The sequence below is a fragment of the Anser anser genome, assembly GCF_964211835.1.
Source record: "Anser anser genome assembly, chromosome: 14".
NCBI classification, from domain to species: domain Eukaryota; kingdom Metazoa; phylum Chordata; class Aves; order Anseriformes; family Anatidae; genus Anser; species Anser anser.
In genome coordinates, this window is record NC_139735.1 from 18,911,380 (window position 1) to 18,926,688 (window position 15,309).

The 15,309-nt window shown below is 35.1% G+C and overlaps 1 protein-coding gene across 3 annotated transcripts in view; it reads left to right on the top strand.

Annotated features, from left to right (window-relative positions):
- The window catches only part of LOC310881173 (uncharacterized protein), a 79,645-nt gene that overhangs the window by 37,883 nt on the left and 26,453 nt on the right, over positions 1-15,309 (top strand). For all 3 annotated transcript variants that reach the window (XR_014572173.1, XM_083798095.1, XM_083798094.1), the window contains exon 9: positions 12,464-12,512. Coding sequence is in view for 2 of the 3 variants with exons in the window: in XM_083798095.1 (XP_083654221.1) it covers positions 12,464-12,512 (49 nt within the window). In the remaining variant the exon portion in view is untranslated. The remainder of the gene's footprint in view (positions 1-12,463; positions 12,513-15,309) is intronic.

The window sequence follows — 15,309 nt, forward strand, 5'->3', positions numbered from 1 at the left end:
ATAGGACATGAGTTTATTTTCCCTCAAGAAGCGAAGCGTCCCTGTAACACTACAGGGAAAACTTGTTTCAAGACAGATCTAAATTCAGAACTATCTAATTTTCAGTTTCTGTGAGGATCGGTGTTTTATAATCATTGTTCATCATGGATTGCTTTCTAACTTATATTTCTACTATGAACATGTGATTCCCTTTTGAGCTTTTGGGGAAATAATGATACTGGGAAAATTGAAATTTTGTTTTTGCTCCATTTTAGGATGTGGATGATCTTAAAAACTGCTGCTTTCTTTTTGTCCTAATACCATCTGTAACTAAACAAACCACTGTAAGAAGTGAAATAAAGGAAAAACAAGTTAGTAGTTTCCACATTTTGAATAGTCATTGCAAAAATGTTCAGACTTTAGTTATGTATTCTACTGAATATGTTGCAGATGGAGCTTTACTTGTAAGTTATCTAACTGTAAAGCAGGGATAAAAAAGTAGTCAATATTTGAACCTGAAAGAATTTTACAAAGAGTACGTGTTACAAATTTCAGGTTATCTATTCATGATTGTTACTTCATTCATTTATCAATTGTCTTTTCTGTTTTCACTGTCTCTGATCTTGCAAGTGATGAAATCAGTGGAAGTGCAAGATGTAGACTAAAGATGCAAACATTTACTGAAAATGTTAGATTTTATAGAAAAACATGAAATCATTTTTTATTGGTCAGAGGCTTCATCAAATTAAAAAAAAATGCATCCTTTAGAGCAGTTGTGCGACTGAAAAAATGGTATATTAACATTTTCTGTATTTGATAAATTGTTCAGTTGCCTAAGACATTTCAATTAACATAAATATAATGCCTGAAGAATGAACCATGTTGTACAGAAGGGATTGTCAGATAATAGTAAATTGGTACCCAAGAGATTTTGAAAACGAGGAAAAAAAAAAAAGCAAAAATTAATTTGAATTAATTTGAAAAGCAAAAAATAATTCTCTCCAGTTATGATTTTGGAAATATTGTATGTAGGAGCTCAGTTATGAAATTTTTGTTCTGTTGTTTTCATATCCCTTCTCGATTGCTTTTTTCTTTCTGAGGTGAAGTGTTGTGGTCTAGTTAATCTGTTATTTTAAAAATGTTTTAAGACAGGATTGTCCCTGAAAGGTGTAATCACTGTATCCCCCCAGTTTTTTAATCCCTGTCCCCATTTTGCATTACCACTTGCTTTGGCACAAGTGCTTCTGTGCCCATATGGTGATTCTGATAACAGAACTGATTCAATTTACTACTATTATTTTTAACCTTCTTTTTTTTTTCCTCAACCAGCGTAGTTTCCAACTCATTATATTGTTCAGCCATACAGTCTTCTAGTGTGTCTTCTATATGTTCTTGTCACCCTGGTCTTTACACTTTATTTCTACATCATTTTTTGAGTTTGGGTGACAATTATTTACAAGATGGATTTGAACAATCACTTAAAAATGCCTTCTGTTCTGCTTTCAGTTCTTTTAACCATTTCTCTAATGTTCTAAAATTTTCCTTGACTGTTGTGGAGGAAATAACTTATATTCCCATAGACTTTTATTCTTGATTGTAATATTTTAGAACCCATGCCTATGTATATATACTTAGGGATTTTTCCCCCTATGTATATTAATTTGTATTCATACTGCATCTCATCTGCAATTTTATTGCCAAGCCATGTTATGTTGTGAGATTTTTCTGCAGACCTTTGTAGTAAGATTTATTTTTGGTTATTGTGAAACCTTTAGCACAGGAATTTTAGTATTCAGACATTTTTTCAGGTCATATAGATATGTATATAACATCTATAAACATCTATATAACACAGGTGCTGGATATAATAACTCTCTGAGACTGAAATCCTATTGTTATGAACTTATGTAATCGTATAATTTGTTTTTATCTGTGTTTTCTTGTTTAACAAAAATGTCTTCCCTTTTCTCTCAAGATAAAATCATTTTCTTGCAAATGAATGCAAAGACTTTTTGTGTCTTTGCTGAGAACTTAGTGTAGAGTGTTTAGAAGTCCACATATACTATTATCCAGACGATTTCTCCTTTTTTGATATTTACTAATTATTTTAAAAAAACACAAATAGCATTTGTGGGCTGTGAATTTCCTCTGTCAGAGGAAAGATCTTCCCATCTTTTTATGCAAATAATCTGAAGCATATACAGTACATCTGATTACTGCTGTACAAAAGTGTTTTCTGTACAATTGCTTCCTTTTGTTAAAATGAAAAAGCTGGCTTTTTATTCTACTGAAAACCTGTGTTGAATTGTGTTTTTGTGCTGAGCTAAGGGGAAGGATTCTTTTAAAGAGTATCGGTCCTTATTCTGACTTGTGATACTGGTCATGCAGAGATGCATATTTCATTATTTTAAAACACAAATCCCTCTTAGAATTTCTTTACAAAGATATAGAGTGTAGAGATACTACTGTGGCTTACTGCAGTGAATTGAACCTCAGAAGAAGGTGCTACAAAGCAAGCTGGTGATAATCATTTGTTGTTCAAACTGTAGTTTTAAGTTTTAGGCAAGTTTTAAGATTTAGGCAAGAAATGAAGAAATAAGGTTTAGTAATGAAAATGTTTTGTACCATATACTGTATACGTCTGAGAAGATTGGGTGAGCCATATTGCCACCAGTGTTTAAATTTTACCTTCTTATTTTCCTTCTGGTATGTTGGGGGGGGGGGGGGGAGGGTGAGTGGGGGGTGGCTGACTGGCTGGCTGGTTGTGTGGGTTTATCCTTAAACAAATCCAAATTAAATTTGGTAGATCCAAAGGTTTTCTGTGGCAGAAAGAGAAACACAATGTAGGATGCTGAGAGGAGAAACAGAGGTGGATGGGAGCAGCCTTTCAGACACATAAAAAATTTAAATAAATTGCTTTTATGTTATTCAGACCACAATGTAAGGATGGGGAAGAATATTAGGGTAAGAGATTTCCCTGAGAAAGTGTTCCCAGTTGATTAGAATTATCTTCCAACTAAGTCTTCAGTGTTGGTAATTTATCAGAGTGGATGGTCTGTTTTTAGTGGTTGAAGGAGCTTTTGTCCTTTTTTTTTCTTTTTCCAAAACAAAGAAAGAAGACTAAAAATACGTGTGAAAAAGGAAAGGATGGAGTGATAGGCTCAAAGATAGATGAATCAAGAGGAACAGAATAAGAAACGTAATAAAGCCTCGCTGAGAGCAACAGACTTGAGTTACTTAAGTATTACATTCTATAGGTGCTTTTTATTCAAATGTAGTCTTCTAAAGCTAAAGGAGAGTAATAAAAGTAAATGGAAGAAAGAAACTGAGTGAAGACAGATTTTAGAAAAGGGTACATGAGAAATGAGGATATATAAACCACTTTAATTTGGATCAAACTCTGCTATTCTTTAAATTCTTAGTCCTGGAAAACTTGACTGTGAAAAACTTTTAAATTCTGTTTTTGTTTTTAAATTTTATACTGGATTTGTCATTGATTTTAATAGTGCTATGTAAGATTTGTATCAATGCAAAAAAAAATTGTCATTTTGCTTTGATTATTGAAAATATAAAATTAAGGCAGTGATATTTGGTGGTAAATATTCAGTGCCTGCACATTGTCCACACCTATCACAATAAAAGGTCCTGTTCAGTCTGCCCATTCAGTTTGCCAAAGGCTAAGATTCAGAATTTCACATCCCATTTTCTATCCATATATTTGTAAATATTCTCAAATAAGAATTGCCTGCTTTGACTGTACAGACGGAGCATCCAATAAGTCATGCTAAAACATCAGTATTCCATGTGGAAGTCCATTTTGTATATTCATTTAAATTTCACTTAAGAACTACCCTTGAGATGCATTTAACAAAACAAAAAAGAATTTCCAAATACAACAACAACAACAAAAAAAACCTTTGATGATCAACCCAGACTACCTCTGGTTTTACATTTCCTTCCTTCAAAGGTTCCATCTTTTCTAAGTCAGTCTCACAGAAGAATCTTAGAAAATTTTCTTCCTGTAGTTTCTAAATGTTGGGGGGGGGGGGGGGGGGAGCTGTTTTCTTGTTTTGGTTGGTTGGTTCGTTTTTTTGGTTGGTTTGTTTGTTTTTTGTGATTACAGACAAAATTCAAATGGCCCCCAGTGAAAATAAAACTGCCTATCAGCCTTCTCCCAGTTAGAGCCAGCACAATTTCTTTTCTCTTTAACAAAACAGGACATACTTTCTTTTTCAGTTTGCTTTGGTAGTTACTTTATGCACCCTACCTTTTAATTGCTAAGAAATGTACAGGTTAGATTGAGTAGCTGCAATAGAAAAGGACTATCATCTCTTGCAATTACTGACAAATGCATAGGCAAATTCAGATTCTGTTGACCTTCAAGTGTATTGGAAAGCCCATCTGTTTGGACAGCCTTTTGCCTGATAGGGTGCATTCTTTGTTTAATTGCAGTGTTATCCCTTTTGTCTTGTTAACTAAACTGAATTTCATTTGCATGCACATAGTTCTGTTCAGTGGGTAAGACAGATTGTTTTGCTCAAGTCCTTTCCCCAAAAAAATCTCATGCATGTTTGAATGTAATGTATAACAGTCTCTGCCACTGACTGGAGACCCATGTAGCTGTAATTATCTTCTTAAATACATGCTAAGGGAGAAATTTTGACAATTCCACCGCTGTTTCATTTATTTGATAGCTTTACTATTGGCTGTCCCAATACATTAATTTACAATGAAGCTAAACTGAATTAGTCATATCTATAAAAGCTCTTCAGAGTTGCACTTCTTATATTAAACAGAAGTATTTCCAGCTGGTATGGCAGCTTGCGAGGCTTTTTTTGGCAGAAATGTCACGTAATTTACCAATAGTTACAAAATAAGAGTTACTTCCAATTTATTTTACAGGTCTTACTACATTGATGATAACTGCAGTTGCTCAAGGAGGTTAAGTTGATCAGATACTGCTAATACAGTTCACACAAAACATCATGTTTTTCACCTTGCTGTTCCAATTTGACCTGGTAAATGCAATATTACTCATACAGCCCTTTATGTAATGGGGTCCAGTGACTGTTCAGGCATACTATTATTTCAAAAAAATAAAAATAAACAAATGGCCAACACCTCTCGTTATGCTCTGTCTTGAAAGCCAGGAAATTCAATCATTTTGGCTTCATTATCCTCTTGAATATTAGAATGTATTTTTCCCTTCTCATCTTTGTTGATTATGAGGATATTAAGAGCATACTTGAACATGAATAGCCACTCTTGTGAATCAGCTACAATAGTATTGTTACATTTTTTAAAGTCCTTAACAAATTATGGATTTGCTCTCAAAAAAATCTCTTTCAGGTGCTTAGATCATAACTTTAAGGATGAAAGCAGGGCATTTTTGTTAACTGAGCCAAGCTGGGGTCTAATTAGAGGAACACAAATCAGTTTTTAGGGGTGAATGCTACTTGTACACTAAAGTGGAAAAATCAGCTTAACAAGAGTAGTTATTTCAGTGTGTTTATTACTCACTAGGTTACATATTAATACTCCTGATTCCTAACAGACCTACTACAACCAGCATATGGTAGTTCTTCTAGGTGTTAACCTCTGTGAAAGAGGATACTACTGTTAGAATCAAGGACTATAACTAAAATTACTCTTACTTTATCACCCCATTTGGTATCATGTTTCCAAGAATCTCTCTTAGAATTTACTAATGGCTTGCCTATCCCAATATCACAGACAACATGTAAGTTTATGTTAACAACTTGATTTGCATCTCTCCATATGAACATCTACCTCTTTTTATTGTTATTCTATTCCACTGTTATTCTACCTTCTGTTAATTCAGCCACTGTCCTCAGAATTACCAACTATGACAACTTATTTATTATGTCCAACGCACGCCAAATTCTGAAGTGTAAATTTAATGAGTCTGCAGCAACTAATTGAGGTTCCACTAGTCAGAAGAAGGAAGAGCCTAACCTTTTTTCCAAAACCGAAAATCTCCATCCTTTTCTGAACTATGTTAACTTAAGTTTACTTAGTGTTTTGTTGTTGTTGTTGTTGTTTTCATACTTTTTTGGTAAACAATTAAACATACTCAGGACCCAGTGATGTGAGTGATTACTTACAGATGAACTTTTCTGTCCTACTATTTCCATATAGAAATCAATGGCCATGCGGCCATTTCCATAACCTCAGCTGCTGAATGGGAGCTACTGGTTTGAACCATCACCCTTTAAACAAAGATATATTAACTGAGTCTTTTGATTCAGCAGGATCAACAAATGAATTCTGAAGTAAGCAAGACAGTAAAGTGTGATCTTGGGAGCCGTATTATCTCAGGCCAGGCTATAGGTTTTGGTTTGTTTGTTTGTTTGTTTTTTACCTCAACTCTGCAGATTCATTCTGTTAAAGTACATTAAGTTGCCCAATGCTATGCTAAGGGAATTAAAAGCAACAATGTCTGATAAAGGATATAGCCTTACACAGTCTAAAACAGACCATAAGGCATAAGGTTTATAGTCCTTAAATTTTGTGAGGGATATTTACAAGGGATTTTAAATTTTAAATTTCACTTTGTTGAAATTAGATAATATCAGTTGTTCCCTCCAAAATTTTCTGAACATCAAGTAAAAAATAGCAAAAATATGGCCTTCAAAGAAACAAAAATGCTATTTTAAAATCTGAGTAAAAGATTTTATAATTTAAAGTAATTCTAATATAATTGTACATTCTACTGAAAATTTTCACTTAGAAAAAAGTACCTGTTGGCAATGGAACACGTAAGTTGTGATGATGTACCCTAATGGGAAACACAACAAATAATTGTTTATAAATGCAAATTTGTTCTAGAGATCAAGGGAATCATCTTTACTGCAAAAGTAATCTTTTTGCCTTAGGATTCTTAAGCAAGATTTTCCCCCCCCTCTTTCCTTTAACTATGGTAAAACCTAGATTGTTACTGACTGGATTATATATTTTATGAGGATGCTGTTATCAAATATGATTTAAATTATATCAAAGACATTCATTCTTCTAATTGCCTAATAAAAATTCTTTTTGTATCTGTATATAAACTGTCTGTATATAAATATGGCTTTTTCTGGCTTTCCAGGTAACTAAATAAAATTTTCTGTTTTGTTACAGATATTTATTAAACTACGTATTATTTATCATCTTTGATTTTTGTAGCAGGTTTTTGCAAATATGAACTCACAGAATAAAAACATGTTCAGTTCTTGACCTTGGCTCTACTTTTTCTAAGAAATCTTGATATTGTTAATAGCTCGTGAAAGAAAAAAAAAAATCCCTTGTTTAGTTTTTGGAGTCTTTAATATTTCAAATTTATAGTGTGGATTTTCAAAAGAACGACTGCTGTGGTAGTGTCTACAATATAAAAAAGCCAACATGAGGTGCATAAAACCAATATTATGACATCCATAAATTACTGCTTTTTCATACTAAGAAGGTGAAAATTGAGTCTTTGAAGAGATTGCTATTTTTATTTAAGGTGTATCCTTCGAAATAATAAATGACAAAATACATTTGTCCTGCTGAATCTTAATCCAGTCAAGCAAAGGAATTAAAGAATACAGTGTCCTTACAAGTTGGAAGTGACAGAATGCAAGTCCTGCTGTTGTTGCTGCCTTAATTACTCATGGTTAATGATGTCTGTATTACACCCCCCCATATGACTTGCTCAAAAATAGATCAAATTAGTGAAAAGAATTGTTAATTCCTTGATGTGATTCTAAAGATTTATTTCTTCCTCAGCCCCAGGGCATGCTTTTGTGCAGCTTGACCCTATCAACTCAGTATTAGTAGCTGAAATATTGGTATCTGAAAACAATATCCAAGTGTGTGTTTGGATTTTTCTACACTGTTGGCCTCTGAATTTATGCGCTCATGTCAAGTCACAACTTTGGTCCTGAGGCTAAGTTTATTATGTCTCACAAAGCCAAGTGGTATTTCCTATTTTCTAAGAGATCTCTAATATTGAGAAGAAGGTTGTACAATTGGTGTTTATGGTGTTTTACAAATTAGGACATGTATGGCCCAAGCAAAAGTTCATTGTAAGGAGTTTCCATTAACTTAGGATGAAAGGAGCTGCAATCACCAATCAGTCCCTTTGCTAGACGTAATTATTTATATCTTATTGGTATTCTCCTTTGATTCCAGTTAGTTTCTCTGGAGCACATAAATGAGCTGTAATAAATACTTTGAGAGCTGCGTGTATGAAAGCAAAAAGGTATCTTTACTCCCAGCTAAATGACAACTATGACATGCAGCTCAAATTGGTTTAGTGAACATGTCAAATTAAAGTACCCACTTTGACAGAGTGAATATTTTTGTAATGGTAAAATATAATTATTTTACCACTTTATGCAGATCCCATTTTATGCAGAAGTCTCTTTTTTTGGGTCTAATAAAAATACTGAACATGATTCTGAACAAAAAGTGAGGTGATTAATTTTTTTTTTATTCTCCTAAATGGTTTGAAAATATTCAAACATTCAAATATTTCAAACATTCTGTGAAAGATAAGAACATGCAGTGCTGTGTGCCTTTCTAGCTAATGTGAAATTAAAATTTTCCACTTGAAGAATAGCCTAAAAGCTGGAATGGGTAGGATTTGCCCTATTCTTCCATAGTATCTGATCAAATTGTCCACTTCATGTCAACTTCTCTTAATCCTTTTTTTCCCCCCATATCCAGTATTCTCCAAAAATTCACAAGTATTTGGATATAACCATAGGTTCTTCAGTGTGCTAATTTAGTTCACATGCAGTGGTCATCAAGGTATCCTGGTATCTATTGTTGACTCCGAGTATCAATCTGTCTCTTTGCTCATATGCATCTTTGAGAACAAATAATAAGCATTGAAAACATTGAGGGATTTTCAAATCATGAACCATATTAGAAATCTGCATTGGTTTGTAATTATCTATTGTATCTATTGATTCATAAAACCTAAGTTCTTTTCTTGGCTCTTCTACATGCTTGCTGTCCTTTACTCAATTTTTCTGTATCAGGATTTTAAAGAATGTAAACAATAGTTTGTTACCTAATCATTTTGACATTTACCATTTCAGTTTATACTTTTGTCTTTCCAATTGTCCTTATCAGCCTATTTATGGCAAGAGGCAAAATTGCCAAGATAATGAAGTATCATTGTAAGTAGTCCAGATGGAAACAGTTTTCTCAAAAGGTTGTTTATTAGAAATTTGTTTGGCAAATATGTAACCTGAATTTATACACACAGCTTCTCTAACTTTGTAAACCTTGGCATTTGTGTCTCAATTATGGCTGTGTAAAATAGGAACATTATTGTTCCATATTCTTTTCACATTCATAATTACATATCATTATTGTCTCATTGACACATTCAATCAAAGGATAGGCACATATCTGAGATGTAAGAATTTGAAGAAGCAAATGTCATTTCTTTACTGTGTTGTTGTTACAGAGGTTTTGAGCTATTATGTAAGAAAAAACTTAGATTTGCTTTCTCTGATATATTTTACATATGCTTAAAATTATAATCACAGGTACATTTTGAAATATAGCTTATTAAAATGGTTCCCACAAAAGACAAATCATAAACCAAAAAAATATTTTACATATAAAATGAAAGATGCATTTCATGCACTAATCTGGGATACCCTCTGTGAAAAGATTAGAACCTTTGAAACTGTTGATTTTCAGAAATAGACATCTGTGACCACTAAAGTAAGACTTATGCCCAAGAATTCTTGGGCCATGTGCTTTGTTTTATCTTCATTTTTATGTATATGATAATAAAACCACCACTAATATTTGTTCAAGTATTAGAAAGTCAAGAAGGAAGTCACCACTTCAGAAGTATTTTACAGTAATATTCAAAGTTATGTCAACCAAGATATATTATTTTTTCAGAAAATGTTTCTGAACTTGCTTCAAAATTCAGCCTTCCAATTTTAGATTTACGTCATGTTTTCCTGAATATTATTTCCACTGTTGTCCTTTTTATTTCCATACATTTTATAATCCTGCTATATTTCACTAAATATAATTAGGAACAGTCAGTCTAAAACTTGCCTATCAGTAAATATTTTCTTTCTTATAAGACAGGTTCATAACATAACCTTTCAAGTTATTTACAAGGCTTTTTAACAAATATAACAGATCCAGCATTGCATCAGGCCTAATATTTCAAATACATGTTAAGAGGTTGGTTTTGTAAGGTCAAAGGTGAAATCCTGGCCTCGGTTGATACAATGGATATTGTTACTGTTATGAAATCAGACCTATGTCAAGATATAATGTTATGACCAGCCGCTATTATGACTTATGTATATGATACTGAATTCTTGCTCTTTAGTTTGGCCAAATGCTCATTTTCTACCAGATGATCTGAAGTCAAAATGGGTTAGTTGACATAATAAAGATGTAATAAGGCACTGTTTTTCAGTTTTCTGAACAGAGCTGTAGGATTCTTTCTTCCAGTTACCTAACATAAATCATTTATGTTATCCAGGCGTGATGAATATTAAATGATATATGGAGGAAATCATATTAACAGACTTCTTTTATTATTGGAACAACTGCAGGGAATTATAGTCAGCCACTTGAGTGAAAGATGTGTAAGGCAAAATAATAAAATATGGAGATTGGGTAATAAATCATTTTGATCAGGAATGAATGTAATAAACATATAGAAGCTGAAAATCTAGCACTGACTAATGGAGCCATGAATTTCCAATTCCTAGAGGACTTAACTCTTCCTTCTGCTGGACACACACAATTGCAATCATGTCATTCTATGAAAATACACCTATGCATTGAGAAAAATATCCTAAATCAAAATCTTGTATAATACATAACTGACAATATATGGTTATTTGGCACAGTAGGCCAAACTTCAAAAATGTCAGCGTATCACCTCCTCTGAGCCTTGTCTCTGAAACTGCTGGTACTTTAACTATAAAACTGTTTAAAAATAACTTTTGGCTGCTTTAAAATCTGAGACATTAAAAAAAAAAAAAAGTGTTATTACTGCTATTAAATACTAAATATACCTAAAATATCTTTTATTTAATATCTTTATTTGGTTTGTGGGATGCAATCTCAACCTTGTACCTGTTTATCTTTCTTTCAATCAATTTTTTTTCCTTTTTTTTAATTTGTTTTACCACAGCCTCAAGAAAATTTAAAATAAATGGGAAAATGCTGTTAGAATTGTCACATTGAATCAAATTTTCCAAATGCCAAAAAAGTGTTTTTAAGGTGATTTGTTTTTTCTTACTGAACTCACTTTTTTTTCCAGATAACACAGAAAAAAGAGTTGTTGGCTTCTTTTTCAGTTCAGAATAACAAGGGGTTACAGGAAGCCCAGAACTAAGTACCAACCTGTTCTATACTAACTTGACCTATACCGATGGCAGGTCGAGAATGACAAATTCCATCACTTGAGTGACCTTGAACAAATAAGGTTTTACCCATCTTGCTGGAAAGTGCTTAAAGATGCCCTATGTTAGAACAAGGTGCTGTTTATTGCCTGGCAATCATCAGTTGGCTGAAATTGCTTGTGAGCCTTAACTTTTATGCGTGTGTGTGAAAGAGAGAGAGAGAGAGAGAGAGAGAGAACAGTCACTCATAAAATCATGTTCTTAACATTTTTTCTTAAAAGAGTTGACTTGACCTTTGTCCAGTCAGGAGGTCTGATCCAGTAAGCAAAGCACATGTCTGGAACCAAAGTGTGTGTGTATGCTGAAGGTGGAGGGGGGGAATAACCATTTTATTTAGTGTTCTTACTCTGACTTACATTACAGTTCTAGAGTAAGTACATACACTTCTTTCTCTCTCTCTCTCTCTCCCTCTCTCTCTCTTTCTCTCTCTCTCTCCCTCTCTCTCTCTCTCTCTTTCCTATTTGAGAAACAGACTGCTATATTACGGAGTGTTTAATGTGTTTTCCATTGTTGGCAGACAAGCTGTCTCAGTGGTGTAAATATGTGAAGCAGAAAACTGTATATACTTACCTTTCTTCTCTACTAGATTAGACCTGAGATGGCCCATTTTGTTTCCTTTGCTTTTCCTATGCCTTGTCTATATCCTTACTCCTATTCCTACACTTTATTTCCTACTGCCTTAAAGTATAGCAGCAGTTGGGTTCATAACATGAAAATAAAGTATCCTTGTTGAAAGAAAAGACCATGTAATGTCAGGGAGAGAAAGCCTACAGTAACGTATAGGCCTAATGTAAGGATGTCCATCAATACAATACCCACATATTACTTAAGACCTCTAACGATTGCATCTTTACATGAAAGTGGACTCTATCATTTCTGAATAATTTTGTTGGGAGTATCATTGTCTATGAGGCAAATTCTTTCAATTCACTTACTCTTGTAGAAAGATGTTTGAGACCTCCAGTGATTTCTAGTTCTACTTCCTTCATAATTTTTCTTCTACTTCATAATTTTTCTTACCTTTCTGTTTTTATTTACAGACCAAAAGAACTGTGATTTTTCAGACTATTGCCTGTGGCTCTTTCACAAGTAAGTGACCTGTAACGTCTAATTATTATGTACCTAATTAATTGTATAACAGCCAAGCATGATTTATATTTACATCTCAAGAAAATGCAAAACTTGTTACCTCAAAAGAACTCAAGAGACCAAAAATAGACAATTGTCTTTGTGTTTTAGTAATGGACGACAGTAAGAACATGGAGACTGCAGAGTTCTAGAGTCACAATGGCAATTTGTGAAGCTGCTGTCCTACATTCCTGAGTGGAATAACACCTACACACACACTGGCATCATGTTCCACTGTCAGAACATACTATAACAGTGTCATTTTTGGTGTTATTTTTGTTTCATTTAATACCAAAAAGAACTGTCCTTTCATTTCTTAGTTTTACTTTAAAAAATCCAAACAAGCTAGTGGGGGATGATGAATTAGTAGACTGAATGAAATCAGTCAGTCTGAAACAGACAATCTGTTTCAGTGCTTTGCAATCCCAGCTCTCCTCCCTCTCCATCTAGAGACCTTTGTATCTCATCATATCCTCTGTTGACAGGAGAAAACAGATTTTCTTTTTCTCCTTCTTTTCAGGTATTTTTAGTGTACATAAAGTTTTGTACTACACCTGTCCTTCCTAGATTAACCAAATCCACTTCCTTCAAACATTTTTCATATTTTATGCTTGCAGGTTACTTCTTATTATTGCTTTCCTGGGATTTTCTCCATTTGGTCCACTTAAAAATCAAACAAAAGTCCTTGAACATAAAAATTAATGGACCAATAAGTATAATAATTTGAGGATAGAATTGTAGTTATTTTACTTTAATATTAACGCTTCAATATTAAGAACAACAATAAACTTTCTTAAAGCAATAGAAAAGTCCAACTGAATAGAGGGGGGGAAAGGACTAAGAATAATAGCAAATTCATACTCATTTGTATTTTTATTTCTGTGCTTTACATTACTACCTTTTAGAATTAGTTTAAATTCTAATTTAGAATTAAATTTAGAATTGACTGTGAGCTGTTCATGGCAGGAGTGACTTGGTTTGTATACTTCTCCTATAATGAGACTCCACCTCACTAAAAGTTCTGAAAGCTTTGTTACAAATTACTTCTTCACTGTGGCAAGTTCCAGCCAAAACCTAGTGGTTTCTCACTATTATTTATTATTATTATTTATTATTATTATTTACCTGGGGAACTATAGGCCTGTCAGTTTGACCTCAGTGCCAGGAAGGCTCATGGAGCAGATTATCTTGAGGGTCATCACGCGGCACTTGCAGGGCAAGCAGGCGATCAGGCCCAGTCAGCATGGGTTTATGAAAGGCAGGTCCTGCTTGACGAACCTGATCTCCTTCTATGACAAAGTGACGCGCTTGGTGGATGAGAGAAAGGCTGTGGATGTGGTTTACCTTGACCTCAGTAAGGCTTTTGACACCATTCCCCACAACATTCTCCTCAAGAAACTGGCTGCTCGGTGCTTGGACTGGCGTACGCTTCGCTGGGTTAAAAACTGGCTGGATAGCCGGGCCCAGAGAGTTGTGGTGAATGGAGTCAAATCTGGTTGGAGGCTGGTCACTAGTGGTGTCCCCCAGGGCTCAGTACTGGGGCCGGTCCTCTTTAATATCTTTATCGATGATCTGGATGAGGGCGTCCAGTGCACCCTCAGTAAGTTTGCAGACGACACCAAGCTAAGTGCGTGTGTCGATCTGCTCGAGGGCAGGAAGGCTCTGCAGGAGGATCTGGATAGGCTGGAGCGATGGGCTGAGGTCAACTGCATGAAGTTCAACAAGGCCAAGTGCCGGGTCCTGCACCTGGGGCGCAACAACCCCAAGCAGCGCTACAGGCTGGGAGATGAGTGGCTGGAAAGCTGCCTGGCCGAGAAGGACCTGGGAGTATTGGTTGATAGTCGGCTGAATATGAGCCAGCAGTGTGCTCAGGTGGCCAAGAAGGCCAACAGCATCCTGGCCTGTATAAGAAGCAGTGTGGCCAGCAGGTCTAGGGAAGTGATTGTCCCCCTGTACTCGGCTCTGGTGAGGCCGCACCTTGAGTACTGTGTTCAGTTTTGGGCCCCTCGCTACAGGAAGGACATGGAGGTGCTCGAGCGAGTCCAGAGAAGGGCGACCAAGCTGGTGAGGGGTCTGGAGAACAAGTCTTACGAGGAGCGGCTGAGGGAGCTGGGTCTGTTCAGCCTGGAGAAGAGGAGGCTCAGGGGCGACCTTATCGCTCTCTACAGTTACCTTAAAGGAGGCTGTAGAGAGGTGGGGGTTGGTCTGTTCTCCCACGTGCCTGGTGACAGGACGAGGGGGAATGGGCGAAAGTTGCGACAGGGGAGTTTTAGGTTGGATGTTAGGAAGTACTTCTTTACCGAAAGGGTTATTAAGCATTGGAACGGGCTGCCCAGGGAGGTGGTGGAGTCACCATCCCTGGAGGTCTTTAAAAGACGTTTAGATGTAGAGCTTAGCGATATGGTTTAGTGGAGTACTTAGTGTTAGGTCGGAGGTTGGACTCGATGATCTTGAGGTCTCTTCCAACCTAGAAATCTGTGATACTGTGATACTGTGATATTATCCTGCCCTGCTGTGTTTATTTTTTTAAAGGCTTTTCTATTAGCCTATAGATAACTTGTTTCTAAGCAAAAGTGATTCACTGGAAAGACTGCAGTGAGCCAAAGCCAACAGAAGTGTGATTCAATTAACAATCCATTATACTTAAAAACATAACATCAAAGGTCTAAAGAGTATCTCCTGTTAATTCATAAACATATATTTTGGAATTAAACCTATTAAAATCTGCTCTACTAAACTAACCTGTTTGGAAAGCAGT